Source organism: Glandiceps talaboti, chromosome 16 (genome assembly GCF_964340395.1).
Source record: "Glandiceps talaboti chromosome 16, keGlaTala1.1, whole genome shotgun sequence".
Classification (NCBI taxonomy): Eukaryota; Metazoa; Hemichordata; class Enteropneusta; family Spengelidae; genus Glandiceps; species Glandiceps talaboti.
This window is the reverse complement of record NC_135564.1, coordinates 7,142,470-7,168,004: the sequence shown is the minus strand read 5'-3', so window position 1 is coordinate 7,168,004 and position 25,535 is coordinate 7,142,470. Positions and strand designations below refer to the sequence as shown.

General features: G+C 34.5%; 1 protein-coding gene across 1 annotated transcript; it reads right to left on the bottom strand.

Moving 5' to 3' along the window:
- Positions 1-215: 215 nt before the first annotated feature.
- On the bottom strand, positions 216-24,880 carry LOC144447339 (kinesin-like protein KIF28). The gene is made up of 20 exons (XM_078137307.1): positions 24,646-24,880; positions 17,164-17,359; positions 16,815-16,947; positions 15,801-15,995; positions 15,372-15,483; positions 14,244-14,482; positions 13,622-13,753; positions 13,019-13,195; positions 12,406-12,521; positions 11,568-11,758; positions 10,499-10,630; positions 9,972-10,129; positions 9,566-9,714; positions 8,331-8,465; positions 7,801-7,884; positions 6,821-7,030; positions 5,808-6,089; positions 4,520-4,600; positions 3,474-3,627; positions 216-2,058 (listed from the first exon to the last, which is right to left on the bottom strand). Exons 1-20 carry the CDS (start codon positions 24,684-24,686, stop codon positions 2,015-2,017), a joined length of 2,961 nt encoding a protein of 986 aa, XP_077993433.1. The 5' UTR covers positions 24,687-24,880; the 3' UTR covers positions 216-2,014.
- Positions 24,881-25,535: the final 655 nt, after the last annotated feature.

Genomic DNA, 25,535 nt, shown 5'->3' with positions numbered 1-25,535 from the left:
CACAGGTCTAGTTGGTTATGTTTAAACAAACAGAGATATGCATGGAGGCACATAAATACATACATACATACATACATACATACATACATACAGGTACGCAGAGTATATACATACACACACACACACACACACACACACACTTGACTATTAAACACAAACTCCACTGATAATTGTGATAGTATATATTTTAATACAATATCAATAAAAACATCCAAAATATACAAATTCAATGACTATTAACATCTACATATATGATAATACAGAGAAAAGATGTAACCATGAATAGATTAATATAGCAAAATAGAAAGATAGAAAGATTTGTTTACCCTGTCATAGAAAATATCAATACAGATAGTTTATTTTAAAACACACAGAAGTTTGAAATTGAGGTACAACCTTTCCACCCCCATGTTCCATGGGTATTTAGTATCTGCCTATTGTTTACAAGGGTTAGTAAGTTTATTTGGGAGCTAAATAGGGGTGGAATGGTTCAGAAAGTACATACAAATATATTTGTACATGTTATATATTTACACCTAAATACTGTGTTTGTTGATATCAGCCTTAATATGCCATATTGCACTTTGTATTCGTAGTACGACTATGGAAAATGAACTATCGTCAAAGCTAATTGCAACATGTTGGCTACCAATTGACATTGATTTAATTACACTCATAGTAGGGTGGTGTCTATGATAGCAAGTTTATCTCAAGTGGCCACACATTTAGCCTCATATAGGGTTTACAATATCTTGATTACAACATTTATATCGACATAACCAAGGCACTGCTATCATTCACTTGTGTAATCTACCATATACGATAGAGTAGTTTTAATTTGTGTCTAGTTAGTTTGCCGATACTGTGTTTTCCATAGTTGTATTTGTATTGACCAGAATGTTCTAGTCTACTGTGATTCAATATTTTTTATCTTTATACAAAAAGTTCTCGTGTCAATCAACCTTTCATACCAGAGTTTGTCTTCTTAGGTGTTCCAGTCTGTATTCTTTGCTGGATGCACTTTCCAGTTATTCTTTCATCACCATGACTACTATTTTCACTGATTAGCCAATAAAGAAGGAGCTTAGACCTCAGTGTAATACTAGATCAGTTGTGTGATCTAACAGAGTAACTGGTTGGCTGGCTACCCTCATACTCTGATTTAATTCAATAACTGATTAGCCAATCAAATAGGAGGTAACATTTCTTTATAGGAAGAACATGTGAGTGTGTCACTGAATGGTTTCTGTATCCACAGCAATTGGTAGTAGAGGTAAAGTTCAAATTTTAATCTAATGGTTGGTTGGTTGGTTGGTTGGTTGGTTTGGTTTGGTTGGTTGGCTGGCTGGCTGGCTGGCTGCTGGATGACTGGTTGTTGGCCAATTGGTTGGTCAGTTAGTCGGTGAGTTGGTCTGTCAGTTGGTTGATTGTTGCAATGATCAGTTTTTTGGATGGTTGGTTTTTTGGATGGTTGGTTGGTCAGTCATTCAGTCAAGTGGTTCATTGGTTGCTCGCTCGCTCGATCACTTGCCTGGTCATCAGGTGGTCAGTTTGTTGGTTGTTTGGTTGATTGGGTGATAGTAATATTTTCATATAAAATTTGATATTCATATTTCACAAAAACGATCCAACACTAATCACTCACTTTAAATCTTAAAAATTGATAATCTGAGGACGGTTTTAATACTTTCTAATTCAATCAATATCCAATTTGGGATTAAAAACTCAATAATGGTATAAAATTAGTGACAAAATTATCACAGCACAATTTTGTGTCAAACTGTATTCAACTACATAACACTACAAAACTGATAACAAGTATTGCTTTTTTTTTTACACATGGCACATTCAAGTTAACAATTTCATATTTCAAAACAAAATCAATAATGTGATTTAGTAAATGGTTCAGGATTAATCTTATTTACATAACTGAAGAAGTATAAAATGAATGTTTCTGACTTTTATTTGGATATCTGGCCGGGGATATACTGTCTTTGGTGGTTCCATGGTGGTTTCACATGATGGTACATGCTGCTGACTTGGGTGGGGCATCTGAACCTGAAATAGAGTATAATACCAATTATTAATTATTTCTACACTTGTTGGAGTTTGTTTATGTACATTTCTTGTGATCTAATTTCATGAGTAAATTACTCATACTATTTTGCCTGTATAGAGATGTGGTGTTTGGTTTTGGTTAACTAATTAATCTAACTGACTAATTGACTGACTGACTGACTGACTGACTGACTGACTGACTGACTGACTAATTGACTGAGTAAGTGAGTGACTGACTAATTGAGTGAGTGAGTGAGTGAGTGAGTGAGTGAGTGAGTGAGTGAGTGAGTGAGTGACTGACTGACTAATTGAGTGAGTGAGTGAGTGAGTGAGTGAGTGAGTGACTGACTGACTGACTGACTGACTAATTGAGTGAGTGAGTGAGTGAGTGAGTGACTGACTGACTGTCTATTAGTCTGTCTGTATGTCTATCTGTCTGTCTATGTTTATCTATCTATCTAGTCTATATTACCTATCTGTGGATGGTGTGACTGTTTCCTCATTTGTGAAGCAACCTGTGGATGGTGTGACTGTTTCCTCATTTGTGAAGCATGTCCCCTATGATGACCACCTTCTATTAAACCTCTGTGACTCTTCAAAACTTGTTCACTATGTGTAGTACCTCCCTGACTCTCAAAACCTTGCTGATTGACTGGTTTAGTTGACTCAGTTTCCTGACTCACTGGTTTAGCTGACTCACTTTTCTGACTCACTGATTTAGCTGTCTTACTCTCCTGACTACCTACAACCCTACTCTGTGCATCCTCTACTACTTGAGATGGTTGACCTTTCTTGTCACCTGACTCTATAGTTTGACCTTTGTCATGTGACTTGTTAGCCTTTCCCTCTTTCTCAGCTATAGTTGAGTCTATGATTTGTTTGATTCTAAAGATGTCTATGGAGGATGTGATGTTTAGAGATGGTAAGGACATGATAGTTGATAGACTAGAAACAGATGACAGTGACAGTGGTGATGGGGGTGTTGTATCCCCTGAGAAAAATAACAAAGAAATATACATTTAATAGAGAAATCAGAAGAGCAAGATCTATGATTTCGCTGACTAATTTATGTATATGTTTGTGTCTGTTGGCCTGGGAACATGTGTGTGCTGTGTGTGTGCATGTGTACATGTGTGTCTGTGTCTGTGTGTGTCTGTGTCCGTGATTTAATTGAATGTAATTTCTGCTGTTTTTCTGACAATATAATACATTCACACTAATACTAAATCATATTTTTCAATATAAGGTAACTTGCTGTTTTCAAACTACCAAAAATCTGAAACCAAAGTTATGAATATTGCAAGGTGTGTGTGTGTGTGTGTGTGTGTGTGTGTGTGTGTGTGTGTGTGTGTGTGTGTGTGTGTGTGTGTGTGTACAAAGACTAAACATATAGATAGTAAGGTACCAGTACTTACTAAGATCTCCTGCCCCGTCATCTTTGCTAATCTTTTTAATGGCTGCTTCAGCAATCTTTGGATGTTGAGCATTTAATACTTGTTGTACAATCTGGGTGTGTATTCTGGCTTTGTTACATCTTTCAGCCTCAGCTACCATATTCTTGAATTGATTCTGTGTAAAAAAAAAACCACGAAAAAAAACCCAGGATAAATGTAAAGAATGAACAACAGAATTCTTCAGGATCTTATAGAAATGTGAGACGCACAATATTATTCACATGTATTGTTCTGAAATCCTGATTGCTTGAAAGCATAATATAAATATTTGTATTGTAAAAAATCTGATCTGGTGTGAACTGGATTATTCTGGACTGATCAAGCCTAAATTGATGCTAAAATTACAGAATTACTGTAGGTGCACATTTCTCAGTGTTTTTTCGAAGTTGATATACTAGCATGTGGAATTGTGAGAACAGGTATGGACTGGTTTAAACTGGACTGATCCAGCCTCACTTGGTACTAATAACACTGACATTATCACAAAGCTTATACTATAGTGTACATGCATTTGTCTGTTTTTTTCAATGTTGATATGCCAGCATGTGAAATTGTGGGGAAAACTGGTCTGAACTAGTTTAATCTGGACTGATTCAGCCTGACTTAGTGCTAACACTGACATTATCACAGATATAGTGTAAGTGCATTTCTCAGTGTTTTTTCAATGTTGATATGCCAGCATGTGAAACTGGGAGAAAGTGGTCTGAACTGGTTTAAACTGGACTGATCCAGCCTGACTTGGTGATAAGACTGGAATTGTTACAGAGTTAACTTTAGGTGTGCAATTCTCTTGTTAACATCAACATGGGGAAGTTGTGGGGAGAAATTCCACCAAACAATGCTGTACCATATACATGACCACTTCTCAATCCTGTAACAACAACTTATCAACAACAAAGTAGACATCAACTAGAAAGTGCAGGCAAGACTGAAAATGAATAACACATGCTGAGTAAAGTATAAATTCATTTAGAAAAAAAAAACAGGATAAATTATTGTCTACTTACAATTTTTCCTTCCAGCCTCTCTTGTCTTTTCTTAAGTGTTGCAAGTTGGAAAATGTAGAATGTTCTATTGGTATCCACAGTCTGTAGGTAATAGGTAAAATTTATTAGAAAATGTTACAACACTTTTTATACCTTTGTATGTTTATTAGCTTTCCTTTCAATTTACACAAGAACAAAAAAGACAATGACAAAATATTGGAAAGTGAAAAGGGTCACACATCTCAATAAAATACATCAAATGTAGAGATAATAACAATAACATTGCAGATAGAGGCCAAAAGAACATTTGACATGACACACTGCTTTCACATGCAAGACTTGGATACAAAATAAAAATAACAAACTGGGATGCTGTAGTAATTTTTCAAGAATTTATCGTTATGAAAATAATTTTCACTTCTTTTTTTCAGATAACACTTAGCATCTTCTAACAATTTTCACAATGAAAATAGTTTACAATAATGACTTCATTTCCTTCAATGTAATTATAAAGTGAATTACTACACTTAGTAAAATGATGTATTATGCTATAGAATTCCCATTGTGTCTCCCTTGTTAACTCTTTCAAGTTTAATTATGTTCTCTCTGTATTTGCGGCCATTTAGCATTTCTGTAAATTATTATTATTTTTGACTTTTTTAATTTTGTTTGTTTGTTTGTTTGTTTGTACAAGGGCCTCAACAGAAAGAAGTGGTTTACTTACTATCAGAAATGTAACTACATATTGAAAGGGGAATGCCACTCCAGGAAATAGATTTTCATATACTTTGGGTTCTGGAGAGTCACTTCATGATTTTCACATCACATAAATTTTATTCTATTGCCAAGAAACATCAAATTAAAACTCTATTTCACCTCTCTTGTTCTCATACTGGTCCAGCATTGCATCATGGGACTTATTAGCAGACATACATATTTATTAGATGCACACTGAATATTCATGATAGGAGTCATGAATATTCCATCATGCAGTGCGCACCTAAAAAATATGTATATTTACTAAGTCCCATGATGCAATGGTGGATCAGTGTGAATACAATAGAGGTAAAATACAGTTTCAATTTGGTGTTTCTTGGCAAATGAGTAAAATGAGTAAGTCAGGTGAAAATCATGGAATGACTCTCCAGAACCCAAAGTTATGAAAATACATGTATTTCCTAGAATGGCATTCCCCTTGAACTAAACAAAGAATGCAGATATGTTGCTATCATTATAAAGGCGATGAGTACATTTACATAGCAAATTCATACTCTTGGTAGTATTCCAACATTCCACCTTTCCTACTCACCTTTTCACCAGCATTGCCAGCAATTCCAGACCCCTGTGCCAATGCACGTGACATCATCATTTCCTTAGTTGTCTTTTTCCCTGTTTTACCTCCAGCCACTTTCTGTTTTCCCCAAACCTGAACCATCAGGATACTGTTGGCCAAATAATTGACCAGTTGAGAAGTCGCTGGGTTGTATTTGAAGGTTTTCTTGTGTCCAAATTCGGGGTTGGATGTACCACCAATTTTCTTGGTTTCAGTTGCCTCAGTGTCCAGATAAAAGGAATACTTGCAATACACATCCTGATGGTGAGAAATACGGAAAGCTGTTAAGATCGGAATATGGCTGAAAGAGACCAATGTATTGTAGTCTAGTTGCTGTTCGTTTGGCTTGATTTTCCACAATCTCGCTCTCCACGTATAGTCAAAAGAACATAATCGTCTGTTTGTGAAAGGGTGAACAGCACATGTCAGTAGTAATCCATCACACAGTGACAGGTGATAGTAATTGGTTACTTCGTTCAATTTACTACAACCTACACCTCCAGTTTTACAGCAAGTCATGTGAGGACATGGTAATGACATCATGTTTACATCACTGTTTCAATAGCATTAAACTACCTCCCATAAACAAACGTTCACAAGTGTGACATCACACGTTTACATACGATGTAAACCATGATAAAAATTGAAGCGGTCACACTACTACAATCGATGCGATGTAAAAACATGATGGTAAACATGAAGTTCCAACCTTATGAACCTGTTTACTGAGATGATGGTAAACACATCAAAACAGTACCGTAAACCTAGCATTGTATCTCACAGTAGAAGTATTAACACTTTTATAAACTTATCAACATTGCAATAGTAAATACAGAAGCTTTTATCATTGAAGACGTGAAAGTTTTCGAAACTTGGTTAGAAGTGTGAAAATGAAGATCAGCAATCACATTGACACCAGACCCCTAAACGAACCAAGTTTGCTTATTGAGCTTGTGTGACATTGTGCGATTATCCCTTAAAGTACTTACTGTGTATTTGCTAGGTAATCCTCTAGCAGCATGAAGTTTCAAAATAAAGCTAACATTGCCACCAACAAGGTCTTTGGGATCCTCTACAAAGACATCATCAGCGTCTGTAATCTCCTTGCCTTTAGCATTTAATGGGGCAGCCTCTACTTCTAAAATACCCAGCTCTTTCCCTTTGTAGTCCGTGATTTCCATACTCTCTTTCAAGTCAATCTATGGCAAAACAATGATATCAGATTTCACGGTTAAAACCTGCACAAGCTGTAACTGCAGTATTATTTATTCAATCAGACAAACAATATATATTTACTGAAAATTGTTAAAATACCAATAATTAGACATTGTATATGTTAATAAGGTCAATTTTATCCATATGTATTACTGTAACAGGTTGAAATCATTATCACGTTGGTGCGCTGATTTTTGGGTGCAGACCCAACAATTGTTTTGATTGAATTATTTTACCATACTATGTGTACAGTTACACAAATACCCACAGGTGATTCCATATTGTTCAGGATGTACAATATTACGAATAATTAAGTCACCATTTCTAACAAAATAGTTTCAAACCATGTTCCAGTTGCAGTTATGCAGTTTGTTATATTATTCTGGTTATAACAGTGTGTTGGGGTTAATGATGGACCAAAATGTTTGGCTGACAAATCACTATAACTCAGAAGGTATAGTCTAGAATTGGAATCAAATTTAGCGACTGATAAAAGATGTCCATAACCAACCTATACAATCACTATGCATTTTCTAAAGATTAAACTCAGTAGAAATTGCATGAGAAGTTCTATTCATCTCATAACATGATTCTAAAAAACTCTTCAGTAAAAAATGAGATAATTGTCAATTTTTATATTCCATTATTGAGGTCTGAATTATTTTGTTTTTTCTGCCTTCACTTCCTATGTCTCCTTTACACATTATTTGCCAACAATGTCATATGTATATCAAATTGCCTATAAGTTACTTACCAGGTAAGCTAAACTTTGTAAATACACATTACAACTACCTATCTGCACTTCAAGTTCTGCTGGTTCTGTAAATGGATCTTTCTCCTGTAAATATAAGTTACAAGATGAATATTTTAGATTAGGGCAGCTGTATGTTTTATTTGTAAATCAAATGTTTGATATTTTTCAAATCACCAACATTTTTTAAGACTCAAATGAATGAGCCCCACAGTCTTGGATTATTACTATCGTATCGGTATAGTCATATCACCATTCATACATACATACATACATACATACATACATACACATGCACACATGCAAACACACTCGCATACGTACCGCATACACACATACCGGTACATGCACACACAAACAAACACACATACACACACATACATACCATAGAAACACACATGCGCACATAACACAAGAACACATGCACACAGCAGTACAGAGAATATATATCTTATATCTACATATCTTATCCAATCAGAATATAGTTACCATCAGTACATAATACCCAATGACAGCAAAGCTTTCATACTTACATCAGGCAACTGCCAATCTTCACCTTCCTGATAATTTTGGTACATTTCTTGCATCATGTATTTTCTTCTGAAGAATTTATCTCTTGGCCAGATGAACTCCAAGCCATTTTCCATATTACGCATCTTCACACAAACCTAGCAAATCAACCAGTCATGTACATTCAGATTAATAAATCCAATCTTTGAATATAAAGTTTTTATAAGACTATGGAAACCAGGATTTTTTGAGAAGTTTAATAACTGACTAACTGCCTCACCTACACTAGAATACGTTTTCTTCTTTTCTTCATATGTTACTCTTTTCCCAATTTGCAACATTTAAATCACAATATTTACTTTTACATTGATCTTTGTAATAGCTAGCTACTGTAGAAAAGGTTTTCATACCTCTTACATTGTAGGCATCAAGTGCCTCAGAAATGGTCATTTCATTAAAGTGGTCATATGGACGAGGATTGGGTATTTATTTTGGATTTTTTTATTTATAAACTAATTTTATCATGGTTTCCTACTTGAAAGATCAATGTGAAACAACACTGACCAAGTCTGTGTTTGTAACTCAATAAATTGCAGAAGATTAATAAATGTGTAAAATCTTTGTCACTGTACGTACAATAACAAAATTTCTACACATTTTTGCAATGTACTGAGTTACAAACACAGACTTGGTCAATGATGTTTCACATTGATTTTTCAAGTAGGAAGCCATGATAAAATTAGTTTAAATTAAAAAGCCAAAATAAATACCCAATACGGCCACTTTAATACAACATATTTTATGTTGCATTTCACTTTAAATATATATCAAGAAAATATCTAAATCAATTTGATGAAATCTTTTAAATTATTTTAAATTTATTACACATGGAACTTTGCTAAACATTAATTGTACAGATGATACCATTGTATTGTGCAAGACATCGGCCATTATTAGCAATTATGCTTTGTATTAATAATCTTTGTTGCTACTGGATAGTTCTTTAATTATATAAACATTTGTCTCCCAAGAAGTCCAGTGAGGGCCATCCCTCATGGGTTCAGTGATAATGCAGGAGCAAAAACAGAGTACCCGGGGAAAACCTGCGTTGTTTGGTAGTCAAACTGAACGATATTCTTCTTACTTGGTGGTAAATATAATCAAACCCTGAATAGGTTCAAACCCCAACTGCAGTGGTAAGAGGCAAGTGGTTTAACCACTCGGCCATCGACAACCCTATTACAGAAATTTCTCTTACCTCTGTCCTACCCGAGGCAAGACCCCGAGCCTTAGGTGATATGACCACAATTTCAAATGTGATTTTCTTGTCTAACTCTTCACTAATAGCATTAGCTTCCTCCACAGCTGGTAACATATCAACCAAATCTTCTTGTAACAGCAGATCCTCTGAAATTGAAAGCATTTGGATGTTATTCCACAATAGTTTTCTTCGTGACAACCCGTAGGTCATGAGTATTTTCTGGCTGAATGAAGAAAAATATTGGAAAATAACGTAATTATTTTATATGTGATATTTATGGGAGGTCCATTGAGAAATCTTATCACATGATTTCTTATTTGAATTCATATCAAACCACTATTCTACTACCCTACTGTGACACTGGAGGGCGATATTTACAGAAAGGTCCATTGGGAAATCTTACCACTTGATTTCTTATCTGTATTCATATCAAAACCACTATTCTTGGCTATTTCTTCCTGGGCCATTTCATAGGTGACAACTTTAGGGTAAGCAGCGGGGTTGGCCTGTTGTTGTTTTGGGTGAACGAAGACATACAAATGACTGGTTCCAAACATGACCCTGTCAAAGTAAGAAACAAAGTTAGAACAAGACATGAAAAAGTGTTGTATGAACTAATAGCAACCCATAAATTTGTCAAATTTCAGTGCTTAGCTTGTTGTTTTTGTTTTCTACCCACGTTTGTACCTTGTTTTGGTTTTGTTTCTATACCTGATTTACCAGTCACATTTAATTTTTGGCAATGTTTATTTGAATTTTACTGCCAGAGCTGCTAGTAACATACTTAGTGAACCCCTGATAATGCTTAAATAAAATCTCAGAGCGCTCAAGAATATTGTCCCTTTTCAGAATTTTTATGATTTTTGAACCATAAAACTGTGAATCGTTGATCCGAATTCATTCTAAAATCCACATAATTTTGGCTGTTACCTGTCATTATGTTCAAGTTTCTCCTTGGCAGTGACTGGTTCTCCATTCACCAGTAATTTGGCATCTAATGCTGCTCTTTCAATGAAATAATTATCTCCCTCAGTTGTGACAGTAGCATGGGCCTTCTGAACACTGTCAGGAAAGAAAAAAAAATGACTAAGTGTTACACGTCCTGTACATCAAATAATACAAACTTTTATACAATAGTATCCACGTTACTTAGTATGCATACACAAATCCAGAAGTAGTGGAAAAGATTACATAAAATTTCACAGAGCCATGATAATTCCACACAACAAAACTACAGCTTTGAGTCTGAACAGTGTAAAATTTAAGAAAACAAGTTTTATGTAGAAAATTTGTCACATAAACTCAAGAGCAAGACGTCTGGATTTCTTTCTGGAAAATTTATACTGAAATTTGAAGTTCTTCAAGTTTGAAATGTAGTATATAAATGAATTTTTGATATAAGATTCAGAGACAACTCATGTTTGCAATGATTTTCCAATATAAAACTTATAGATATATACTTATAGAGATATCTTGTGAACATATTTATATCTACACTGGATTTATTTATTTCAGCTGAATACATGCAAAATTTAAAGTTTGTTGTTTGTGGGATGAATTTCCACTATCATTCTATATACATTATGAACTATTAAATGGAAGGGTTTTCTGTTAGCATTCATTTGTACTTTTCTATTTGTACATTTCTGTACTCGGCTGTATGAAAGGTAATTGCTAACAGCAGTTGTACTAAATATGGGGAGGAGAGAGGGGGAGGGGGCAGATGAGTTATTTACAAGGAGCATTTAATTTTTTCCTAGCACTATCCACAAACTTGAAGTGTACCTAACATGTTCTAAAATGCCATTCCACGGCACCATATTTTTCAAACGCCAAAATAAATATGTATATAGTACATTGTGTATATTGCTGTAAAGACATACATATGAACTTACAACGATATAAAATTACAATATTGGGTTTTTAGCAGGATGTTTAGTAGGAAAACAATGACTAAATTTTCCGACACAAAAATATTAAAAATGTTTAAAACACCTACCTTAAACCACTAAGTACAATATCAGCTGGTGGATCTGCCTTGTTGTTACCAACTTTATAAGTACCAGGTTTTAATAAATGGACAATCATTCCTGATAGTTGAGGATCGACATTCAAGTTATACAAATGTGGTGTTGTTTTTCTCTCACTCTTCTTCGATTCTTCGGCTTGGTCAGCTGCAGCTGCTGCTGCCTGTTAATAATATCAAACATTAATATTTTCAAAAATCGAACAAAAACATATTGTAGAATTCCTTATTTCTTTCGTGTTAGCTAGTATGCCCACCAATATTCTCCCTACACAGTTATAGGATATGGACTGTATCCCATAATTTCATCTAAACAAAAGAAATGCTCAACATATCAAAAAATTACATTCATATGTAAATTAGCGGATATGAAACATGAGAAAACACTGGGGTGGCCATTGGCTGCTATGCAACCCTACCACTAGAGGGCGCAGTGACAAGTTCACCTCACATGTCCAGGTTGGTGCTATCACATTCAAAATGCAAGCAAATAATTTGTGATCATAGCACACAAACTGCAAAACAGTTTCCTATATATCAGGGTATGCATGAAGGATGAAACTGAAATGGGACATATCATTCTCCAATATTTTCTTTGCTCATCCAATGAATAAAAAGTGATAAAATGAAACCCTGTCTGAACAAGTCAAAGATATTGCAAGCGTAAGTTAAGTTTGATTTAAAAATAAACGATGAATATAATGATGATGTTAACTGTTTTGACTCAAATTTTGAGCCCCAAAAAACAAATGAAGTTATCCCTGATTTCCAACACAATTCCGATTGTACCTGAATTAGACTGACATCTTACCTGGGCTTCTCTTAGTTTTTCTTCCCATGACTGTTTCATGGCTTCCATCTCTTTCATGTTATCTTCTAGAGTGGATTGCATCTCAGCCTCTAACTCTTTCCTTAGAGCTTCCTTTTCTGTGTGTGTGTGTGGGTGGGTGGGTGGGGGAGAGAGAAAAGTTGGGGTAGGAGAAAAAAAGACAATAAATTATACCTAGTAAGTCAACATTGTTGAAAGTACTGTCTACATATTTGATGTAAAAATGTTTTGTTTATGAAACCATGTCAAAGGTCATGACTTTCCCTTAACATTCAACTTAAAAGTGGAAGATTCAAATTGAACATGATCGAGATACAATTTTTAAAATAAAATTCTGCAATTTTATCAGGTTTAATGCATAAAACAGTTAAGATGGGGATGGGAGGGGTACACCCATTGAAAAGCTATACCCATAGGTACATGCTATCAAAAGGGTTCTACATCTCATCTCAGTCTGAAATTGGTCAGTTTTTGCCTTTATTTTATCTGAAAATGTGATCCCTGGAGAAAGGATTCATACCATAGATTCACATGTTGTCTTTACGTTTCAAATCGAAAGGTTTGAAACATTAAATGTGAAATCGGGATTTTGTACCTTCTTCTGTCATGCCGGCAGATTCTTCAGCATCTGCTAAGTCATTCAAAGATACCTTGCCACCAGATGTCATTAGTAACTTCAATTTCTCGTTTTCTTCCTGTAATTCCCTGATTAGCTTCTCTGTTGGGTCTTCATTAACAACAGCTGCAGTTTTGATCTGTTTGGCACGATCAGCTGAAAAGATAAATGACAGACAGTCAGCCAATCAGCCAATCAGATAATCATCAGTCACTCAGCCAAGCCAATCAGCCAGTCAACCAATTAGCCAGTCAGCCAATCAGCGAGTCAGCCAATCAGCCAGTCAGCCAATCAGCCAATCAGCAAGTCAGCCAATCAGCCAGTCAGCCAATCAGTCACACAAAAATAAATTGGCACTTGTCAGTGTCTTCAGAGTATCATCAATACACAGAAGAGATGCAAGTATTGCCAAGTATCCAAGTATTCTTTTGACAACTGATGCAAAAACTTATCACACACATTTTGCCATATAATTGATGACTATAATTTTGAAATAACGAATCTTTCATCGATTCTCATAATCCAAAGTTTCCTCAATAGCGCCCTCAACAATGAACCTTACAGTCTACACGCTAAACTTACCATATCTGAGAGTGGACAGAGTTTCTTCATAGTTGATGTCAGCAGGACTTAACGCTGCTATCATAATAGTTTTACTGTTTCCACCCAAGGCATTCTTGAGAAGTTTAGTCAGGACGGAATCACGGAAAGGCACTAAAAGAAAGAAAACAACATGATGGTATTAGATTTTGAAGAAATGGCCTTCCTTCCTTCCTTCCTTCCACCCTCCCTTCCTTCCTTCCTTCCTTCCTTGCTTGACAACTTCAACTACAAAATATTAATTTCCCTATAAAATTTTCATTTCAATTGACCACTCAGCAAATTAGTCTGTAAGTGCAAGGTGTGACATTCATGCCACACTGTAGACTGTAAGATACGTCGTAACATTTTGCCCTCACCGGCCTCCTCTCACACTAGGGGTTGACCGATGTGTGAGGGCACCCCTTCACGGTGTACCTTACAGACTAGCCACACTGTAGTGGTTTAGATGCCTGATAGGGCTGAACAACACAACAGTCTGTATCATCAAATCAACTATACATATATCTTTTCAATCCAACAACTGTCTCTTGCTCATAGAGAAAATTAGAAAATTCATGAATCTACAATTATGTACAAAACCTTGAATTAACCTTTGACCTACCTCTGACGTTTTTACCCTGAGCTTTATCAGCCAAAGCAGAAATAACGTTTCCAAGACAGGACAAAGACTGATTGATGGCAGCACCTTCTTTAAGTCTGTCACCAGTTGCACCCGTAGACTCGGCACGTTCACTACCAGCTAAATCTACTAGGTTGATCACAGCACTTTTAGCAGTCTCGGCTCCAGCCTCATTTTTGAATTTCTGGGTGAATATGATGCCAACTATTGTATGGGCACGACTGCAAGACATTGAATGTTGGTAAAGTAAGAAGTCTTGCATGAAGTCAAATATAAGCAATTGCGTCCTAAATCAACACCAAAATTCACTGTAAAAGTACACTCTGTATTAGCCTAAAGACATATCACTGGATTTGTATTCTACTGAGTTTCCTCAACTCACAACGCCAACAACAAGTCTCTAGGCTCTCTTTGTATGGACTGCTGAGTGTAAATTTGATAAATAATTTACTAATTTACAGTACAAAAGTCGATATCTATTTATATATTTTCAATAATGAGTGTCATTATAGATATAACCTCTTCCAGAGTCTGAATTAAACACAATACAATGTACCTGAAATGATGACTGACAATTTCTTTCTATTTCAAAAATCAGGCATCTATGTTTAGTCACATAGAACTCAATTTACTTTTTTTACAAGGCCTCTGTACCATTAAAATAATAGTATTATGGTAATCAAATCCAAACTGTAGGTACAAATTTGCAATTGTTTTGACCTTTGCAATGGAAATGGAAAGTTTTCTTTGACATACAACTATTTGCCTAGTTATGCTAAAGTAACTATGCCTTGATGGGTGAACAGCGCCCTCAACGTCACAGGTGTCTATTTTTATACTTTTTGTTTTTTATTATATATCATTTAAAGTACTCACTACAAGATTTGCCAATTCTACAAACAAACGTTGACCAAAGACACTCTACGAAGAAGAGAGTTTGATTTTCACTCCAAACAGGTGTATAGTTTATTGCAAACATACTAGGTTTAAGATAGTCCACTAAATAGCAACAGAGATTTCAAAAAAGTTCCCTTATGCATCTTAAGTTTACTGTATTTTCACAAATTGCTATGGTAAGAATGTTCCATATAGAGTGTGAGCCTATATTACCTGCTTGTGGCATTCATATTTGTTGCTGCCACCGTTCTGTTCCTGGTTCCTTCATCCATTCTGTTCTCAATGTCTTTATAACTATTAACAGGTTTGGTCTGTAAACTCTCCACTGTAAATGAAAGTGAGCAATTATTAAGAATTGCAATAACACAATATATAAAAAAAAATTGCTACAAATTTGAAAGTGTATCATGGTAGTGAGGGATCTGAGACTATGCTAGTCTTTTTCACTACCCCAGTATCCTGTAGACCATTAATTCTTAGAAGCATCATACCGTACACAGAATTTAGATTTGTTCAAGTCTATGGAATTTCCTCTGATCATGTTTCAAATTATGTACACTCAGTACAACCTGTGTGCTTTCATTTACCTTTAGTGATATAACCATATAGTATAAAACGTGAAATTCCTAGATGGTAGCTTACCATAGAAGCCTTTCTTGGGATGCTGACGAACCTTCAACCCTCCTTTCTTATTGGACGCTGGATTCAGCAAATCACGGACCTGTTCATTGTAAATTTCTAACATACTAAAAGCCACTTCAAATTCTGTTTTGGTGCCTTCAGCTTTCTGTTTATCTATTCCAATAAACATTTGTTCACAGAAGATTGGTACGACACCTAGATGGGATGAAAAATAATGTTGATTCCAAATATGGTCAATGGTATGCAAATAATGTTGATTCCAAATATGGTCAACAGTATGCAAATAATCTTAGGTAATACTTATCAACAGATTGATATTGAAACAAAAAGTGGAAAGAAACTGAAATGTTCAAAACTCACAGTGAAAAATGACTTAACATGACATTCTTAATAATCTTAGTATTCTACTAGTCACATAAATTTCTTGCCAAGACAAGGTAAACCCCTTGACTCAAACTATATGCATTGTATACCCTAAACCCACTTCATAACCCAGACAAAAGAATTAAGACAAGCAACATTAGGGTTAGGGATTTTAGCACAGCCACAATGGCAAGACTATAAAAGAACACTGAGCCCAAAATATATGGTTCAAATCTAGATGTTTTTGCCACTAGATAATTGTACAATTTTACAGTCTTCAACTAAGTCAAAAACGAAATATTTATGAATTACTAAGCCTTGTGAACTGTTAATGTACAAAGAGGCTTTTTTAGTCACCACTTATTTTTGCATGTTTGTTTTCCAGTGTAATAAGCAAAGGTAAGTCTTTAGCAAAAGTTTCCAGGTTATGTACATGTACCCTAGCTTAATTTGTAACCTAAACACATGATAAAAGTGACAAATAATGTTAATGACAGGGCATGGAATAAGGGTATGAGTTGAATTATCATATGGTAGTACCAAGCGTATTTCCATTGACAGAATCACCGAAAGAGGTTTTTTCATCGCAAAATGTTAACACCTAGAAACTAAACTAGACATCCTTCAATTACTCCACTTTGTTTTCCATACCTTTATTTGGTCCGTATCCAACAATGGAATAGGATTTTCCAGATCCCGTCTGTCCATAGGCAAATAGGGAACAGTTGTATCCCTGCCAAGCATTGTCAAGGATTCCTCTTCCAAGATCTTCAAAGACTCTTTTCTAAAGGATGAGAAGTAAAAGTCATCTAAGAAGTAGTACAAAGAAAGTCTAGCAAAGACAGGAAATTACACAGGATTCTCAAAATTAGCTGAAATAGAAACTCTTAAAAATATCTATTTTGAGTGGCAGCTAAATGTTAATTTAGTTCAAAAACCACAGTAGTTCAAAATTACCAAAAATGTTTTACCACAAGGGTAGCTATTGCAAAACACATACCTGATCAGCATATTTCTTGCTGGTTGGTTCTAAGTAGCCAGTGGCTGATTCTTTGAAACTGTCGTGAGACCAATAACTGAAGTCAAATGAAAATTTCTTGGGTTCTTCATTTGGTGCTTGTGGATCCTGAATGGTGGTTGTATTGCCATTCATACCAATAATCACTTTAGCATTACGAGCATTCTCACGAGAATTGTACGAAAAGTTAAGGAATTAACAAAATCATGTGCGTATAAAATACAAAGAACCTACAACAAAACCAGTGATTATGACAATCTACTGCAGATATACATGTAACTGTCTCAATGTTCACTACTGTGATAAGTAGGAATGTATGTAAGAAAGGCAAAGAACTTCCAAGAGAACCTGGAGTTATTATGACAATATTATAAGTTGATCATACATGTAACATCTCAAAATGTCTACGTGTTCAAGTACATCACATGATCAGCATAAAAAAGTTATGAAATACATTTTAAAAATGCAATGAACCTCCAACTTAATATCCATGATTATGACAACCATGACATTCACAAGCCATTAACGGTCCAAGTGCAACAAACCCGCGGGCTTGCCTGACGAAAACGGGTGTCATAAAAGTTGTTTGCATCTCTAAAGCTGTTTGTAGTGTTACTTATAATAGCCTAATAAATTGATAACAACTGATATAAGACGGAGATAAGGTTTGCCTCAATTGACCCACTCCTTAGAAATGATCTTACGCTGTGAACTACACTGTTTACTTGTGTTATGTAAGAGCCCATCATCACATGTGTAAATATTGGTACTCTTTGATAACAAGTGGACTTGCTTCTTTAATGGCTTGTCCCAGTAATGCACACAGCCAGAACAACTCAATATATCTACATGAACATCGCAGCTCAACATAAAATTATGCACAAAACAGATAAAATCAACAAAACCTGTGATGGTGAAAGTGAAGAGATACCTCATTGGATTAGATATATCAAACATGAATTTGATATGTACTCATGTACTTTTTGTCAACACAACTAACATACACATGATTAGATGCATGAAGACAGTTGAGTTTACTTTCTCCACAAAACTATAATGTAAATGATTTTACTTTCAACATTATCAGTATGACAATACAAATACATCAAATATGATAAGATCAAATAAATATGTAAATTATGAATTAATTAATTGACTAAGTAAAACAAATATTCAAAAATGGAAATTAATGCATACATACCTAGTACCTACATACATACATACATACATACATACATACATACATACATACATGCATACATACATACCTACCTATCACACCCACATACACATACACATACATACACACACATACATACATACATACATACATTATACATACATACATACATACATACATACATACACACACACACACACACACACACACACACACACACACACACACACACACACACACACATACATACATACATACATACATACATACATACAGTCTTTATCCTCTATGTAGAGTTTAACAAAGCCCTGTAACCTGACCAACATTAAATCTCCTCTCAATTATGATTATTTAAAGCAACAATTATTTCAATGTTATGTATGACTCAAAGGTAGTTTATCATCTGTTCAGTCTCTGTGTCTCTCACAGTATGTTTGCTAAATAGATTCTACCGGTAAGTTTAATAACAGTCGACTTGTGTGTATTCAATTACTTAAAATATAATATCCCAGCATTATTGCACCAATTGTTGCATGACGATAAAACATGCATGACGATAAAACACACAGGACAGAAAATGGAATTTAAATAAGACTCTATATCTAAAGTCAATATACACATTTACAGACATCTGTCTTAAACTGAATGACTAAATGTCAATAGTGAGCTTAATTCTATCAAAAGGAAACGTTTTGACATAATACAATTTATATTGATATGGGCATTACTAAACAGCTAAAAATGAGACACATGACGTTCTTTCAATTATATTTTTATAATTTTTTTTTATTTCTTGATTGGTTTTGATTTTTTTTAATATTTACTTTGATATAAAAACAAAAAATAAAGTCAATTGGACTTTTAAAAACATAAAAATAAATGTCATTCATATCTTCTATTTTCCTTTTAGTCATGACATGGGTAATTGAATTTGTTCTGAATATTGCCCCAGTACAGTTGTAGTTTAGTGGACTATTAATATGCTTTATGATAACATTGATATAATTTACATGTAGCTATAAATCTGCTGTGACTTAGTGCTAGAATCTTCTTTCTTATTTTATATTTCTTCTGTTTACTTTACATTTCCTGCAGAGACAACATCTGTCTGAAATAAGTTGGCGCAACATAAACAAATAAATAAATAAATAAATAAATAAATAAATAAATAAATAAATAAATAAATAAATATAAATATAGTTAAACTACCATACTGTAATCCTAGATATTTTCATTACTACAAAATTTTGCGATTTTACAGTCTTCAGCAAGTTCTCAAAGACCAGTACTCTCTAATTACCAGACTGCTACATTGTGTTTATGTACAAAAAGGCATTTTAGTCACTACTTATTTTTGCGTTTTTTGTTTTCCAGTGAAATTAGTAAAAATCTTTATATTAGCAAAGGTTTTCAGGTGTACAGTATTTAACAAGCAATGTTCTCTTTTTGCAAAAAAAAAATATCTAAAAAAAAATCATTTACGAAATTTGTACACTTGAAAATGATTTACTAACATCCAAAATATGATTTTTCAAATAAAAAAACAATATTTAAACTTGGTTGTATTATTTGTTTTGTAACACAGATTTCATGTTTGGAGTTGCCATAGCAACAGCCTATATCATGTTGAAAGATACATGTGATCTCTCTTTCTTTTATCAATCCCTATCACCTTAAGCTATATATATATATATATATATATAGTATACATCCAAAAAGATTCACTCCTAAATTATGTAAACTGCAGATTGCTTCAAATATTTGAATTTTCTCAGTACTTTTGTTCAACCATATTTACTGTCTATTGCTCACAAAAAATACAGCCGCACTGCAATGTATACACCACATCACTTGTGAAAATAACTTCAGTATGTCCCACCATCAATTGTGAGGCTGCGGAGCTCTGTCCTATTTACAGTAATTATGTTAATTAATTACAGTAATTATGTTTGTTTACAGTCTAGTCATTCACTCAATAATTACATTTTACTGAAATTTTACTGGAAATTCTGATTTGTGAACAAAGTATAAAAATAGGTCAAACGTATAACAAAACCTGGTTATTACCATCAGTGACTCTTTGAACTGTAAAACAAGCATTTAAAAGATGTGGTTTTCAATGAAATCTTGTCTTTTTTTTAATAAAATGAGTTACAGTTTCAGCTTTTGTGATGGTTTTACAAAATATACATGTAAACATTACAAGAGTCAAAACTATACACTAAGTTTAATTCTGTCTCTGTCATTGTTGTGTTTCTTTCTTCAAAATCATTGTTAACTTTTGAGCTATAGAAAATGAATATTATTTTGAAAGCAACTGCAGTGTTGCAGCCAGCCTTTTGAAGGGTGGGACATTGTGTCCCAAAGACTTTCATTTCTCTGGGTCATCATAATTTTTTGGGGGACATTATAGAAAAGTGCCAATGGCATTGTAGCACAACTGTACTGTTTTAAAAATATTTACCCATATACTGATCCATGCTAGATATTTGCTGAATGATTATGCAGTTGCCTATCCAACCCTGTTGTTATCTATGCAATATACGCAATCATTTGGCTGTTGCTATAGGCGTGGTCATGTTGCTAAACATATTCGCATACAATTTTAGAGTGGGTCATTTATGATCCATCACTTCCAAAATTGTGTGTCAGGTCCAAAAAATGTGTGTCAAATGACCCAAAAACCCCGTCTGGCTGCAACACTGCTGAACTATTAATAATAATCCTTGTTTGTCAGAATAAATTTCAAATCTGTTTAATGGTCACCACAAGAGCAGTGTCCAAGTGCCCTAGTGTTGTTGAAGCAGGAGGAAAGCAGAGTATCCACGGAAAACCTGCGTTGTTCGACAGGGTCAAACTTATTTTCCTATGAAGAAGTACATGTATTTATAAGTAAGGGTACACCAAAATTACCTGCAGCGTATGTAAAACACATGCCAGTCAAGTGTACTTACGTCTTTGTGTGGGTGGTTTCATTAGATTTCAGATACCCAGATTACAACGTTTTGGAAAATGAATGACAATGTCGATGCCGCTCGGAGAAACAAGACTATTGAATTACCAAATCAACATATTTATCAATGCTCTGAGAAGGGCAACCATTATTAGGTTTCACTATCTTGGGGGAGAAACTTGCATAATTGATATACATGGATAGGTTATGGGTTCAACTTGTATTTATTATCATGTTATATGTACATGTACAGTAGCAGTCATCTCCTTCATTAACACAAATAGTATAGTTACTGCAAATCATTTACAGCAATAAACACTAATACTACAGTAAATGTTTTATAGTGTAGAAAGTTCAGAAGTTATCAACTGAAAAAAAAGGCCAGATAGATTTATTTCTGCATTAGCACATGCAGTATTGATTACTGTTTTCACCTTATGATGATTTTATGTGATAAAATGGTATTATGGTAACTTATTAAAACTTACTCCAATTTTGCAATAAAGCTCTACTGTTCTTGACATGTGTTCAATTTTTTGAGGGATATCCTGCAAGGGTTTATGGGAAAACCTCTTGTGTGATGACATCACATTTACAAGAATCTCTTTGTCTTGATACTCTTGTCAAGACAAGAAATTTTTTTTTTAAATTGAGAATACAGCGCCCTCGCTCAAATTGGGGGTATCATCACCTCATAGTACCATTTCTTAAGAGCTTTGTCCCTTGGTATTCTGTAGAAGTGTAAATCAGGGATGTTTTTCATATTATTCAGACATTGAAGAAAGCAGCAGTGCTCTATTAATAACTAAGTAACCTGTATACCATGTATACCCCCTAGGTACACAGAGACAGGAAGTAGGGCGCCACCATGGCAAATTTTGGAAAGGCCTATTTCATATCATTATCTCAGCAGAAGGTATTCAGTTTCTGGTTGTGACTAAACATAACCTTTTTTGTAAAATGGATTATTGAATTATGTTATTGACATGTCACCTCTAGTAGTCATGTACATGTATATTAATCATACAAGTATTGTCATTTTTGACACCGGTGTGCTGACATATCTATAAATTCTAGGTAAAATTTAACATAAGTATTCAGCTAGACATTTTAAAAGTAATTGTAAATATTGACTATCAAATTCAGCATTTTGAAGTCTTAATATAGAACATAGTCTAATTTATTTCACTGCTTTTAGACTTAGTCTTGACTAGCATTTTTTCGATCAACCAGCAATATATTCACTGTATGAAATTCCAATAATTAGACATTGTATGTTAATTAGGAGGTTGGTTGCATCAAGAAATAGTACAGTACATTGGGTCATCGATTATTGGGTGCAGACCCAAAAATCAATTTGATTAAATTTATTGTATGTACATAGCTACACCAATACATTTACCCACAGGTGATTCAATACTGTTCAGGGTATACAATATTATGAATAAGTCATTATATCTAATAAACCAGTTTCAAAATAAGTTTCATTTGCAGCTAGCTCAGCTTTAAGTATACAACTATTTGTCAGAGTGGTCAGTAGGTAAAATCACTGACAAAGAAAATCTATCTCAGTTCTCCATTAATCTCACAGGTATTTTAACAGGTACTTCCCATCAAAATGTTGTAAATACAATGTAGTATGAAAGGTACACAAATTTTACCACAATTCCACCCTCTGTTACCAGGGTATCCAAACCTTACAAAAACAATTGACAAAGAATATGAAATACATTACCCAGATGATGACTGCAAAGGTGTTGATTAAAACTGCCCTAATACAAGTGTTTGCATTCAGAAATCTGATGGTAAATGTACTCTGCATGCCCACCATGACTAAGAGAAGGGCACTGGGCAGATAACAACGATTCCAAGGCACAAACACCCACATTGAGGCCAAATGAGGACAGTGTAAAACTCTTCTTGTTATTATTGTTGTTGTTGTTGTTGTTGTTGTTGTTGTTTACCCACAGGTGGCATAGTTGTGTAATGAAGAATGCTCCAAATAGAATAAGATAGAACATTTAAAGGTGAAGTCTAAAAGGTCCAGTCGTTGGTCCGTTTATGTGACCACTGACTACGTGTACTTTGGTTAGTCTAGAGACATCCCATTGATTGGGTTTGAATCTGAAGATGTCTTTACCCAACTGGGGTTCGAGATATGACTCAATAACACGTTGGCATCAAGACTACTTTAACGGTACTTTGGTGAGTAAATTACATTTGTAGAAACAATACCAGGATCTTTCAGGCTGTTAAAAGTCACTCACAAAAGTAAAATGCTTTCCAGTATAATATTAAAATTATTGGTATGTCATTATGTCATTCAACAAAACATGTTACGTATAAATTTTTAAAATGCTCTCAAGCCAATTTTTATTATGGATTTAATCTTTCTCTAATATTATTGAATTATTCAATCAATTATTTACATAAATAACATTGGCCAACTCAGTTTTAAAAAAATACATACAACAGTGTTCACTTTCACTACATACATGCAGTCACCTGTTATATAATTTGTAATTAGCAACACAGGACGACAAGATGCATTTACTTTGAATGAAACGACAATTAAGAAGTACAATTATTGCAAAATCAAAAAAAATGTCAAATGCAGGCTAGTAATATTATTCTTTTACTTGTTTGAACTTGAGCAAACTCAAAAAAAATGTCAAATGCAGGCTAGTAATATTATTCTTTTACTTGTTTGAACTTGAGATGTTTGTTCATAATCAGTGTTGCCTTGATTTCCTATTGTATTGTTATAATTTCTGTCGTGCTAATTGTAAAAAAAAAATTGAGAGCAGTGCTTTCAAGAACACGGCTAATACATGTATACAGGTCGATCATACAACTCGTCTGTCTAAAACACTATACTAGGTCAAGTTCATGACCTTCGATTTTGACGAGATTTGGGGAAGTGATACTGCCACTCTTGAAATTATCATTATGTCAAGCATAAAATTTGATAGAGCTGTAACATTTAAACCATATCAATATAAATCTTAATGCATGGACTATAGTATAGAAGCATGGAAGAAGTACCACCACGTCATGGTTGGTACTTCCATGATAGTTGGTAGGCTACAGGTAAAATTTGAATGATCAAGGCTAAGTTACAACTGGCTGTCATCGACGCAGTCAATATATACAAACATTGGCCTGCAACACTCCTATCGTAACGTTACTCAAAATGATCGCACAGTCAGGCCTAATAAAAAACTTGAGGTACTGTAGCTGTCATACAGCCATATCTACGTACCAAGCAATGTAATAAAACTGACTGGTTTACCACTACTGTACCCGTAAATTCAACGTGGAAAAGGATATGAAAGGTCGTACTCGCACCGCCACTCTCACAGTTTCCGACATTTTGCCGCTTTCTTCGGGTCCACCAGTCCTGAAACTCGACAACCGCGTTTGAGTCGGAAATTCTGCTATTCAACTCGACTGACAAAAGGCTTTCTAAATTTAGAGCCCCGTGATTAAAATCAATGATGTAAAATTGACACCATATTCCGATTTACATGTGTTTATGCCGGTGTTTACGTATGTCGCTATAGTAACTTTCGTTGTGCAGCTGAGGGGTCAATGAAAATGTCTTCTGATCCCCTAGCTACTGAATCGAAACATAAACACTTGTGACGTCAGTGTGTGTGCACAGACTCGAGGAAGGTGTATGTAGGATCTAGCATTACGTAATGAGTAATCGATAAAGAGGTATGTACGTCACACTGAATTGTCCTTCGGCAGGTCATCAGTCGTACATTTGTAATATTTCTGCGCAGTGACAGTTTCTAATATCGCGATACGTCATATCAGTTGAAATACTAGTAAAGGTTTTAGATACAAATTTATAGTGACAGCTCTCTCTCTCTCTCAAGCTCTCTCTCTCTCTCTCTCTCTCTCTCTCTCTCTCTCTTTTGATAGAATTTATATTTACTGTATTTTCCTTTAATATCAGAAAACTTTCAGCTTAAAATCGGAAAAATAAGGGTTTTTCAGTTAGATTTTGAGTGGTATACAATTCTAAAGCAAGTAAACTTAATTAAAGCAGTTATGTCAAAAATATCATTATAAACTTGCAATATTGAAATACAAGTATTTGACTTTCCTGTGAACTTTGAAAGCCACGATTTAATGGTCGACGAAACTGAAGTCGACTTCACAATAACAATGCTGCCAAATTGTATTTTAGAAAACGACATTGAATCTATCGCT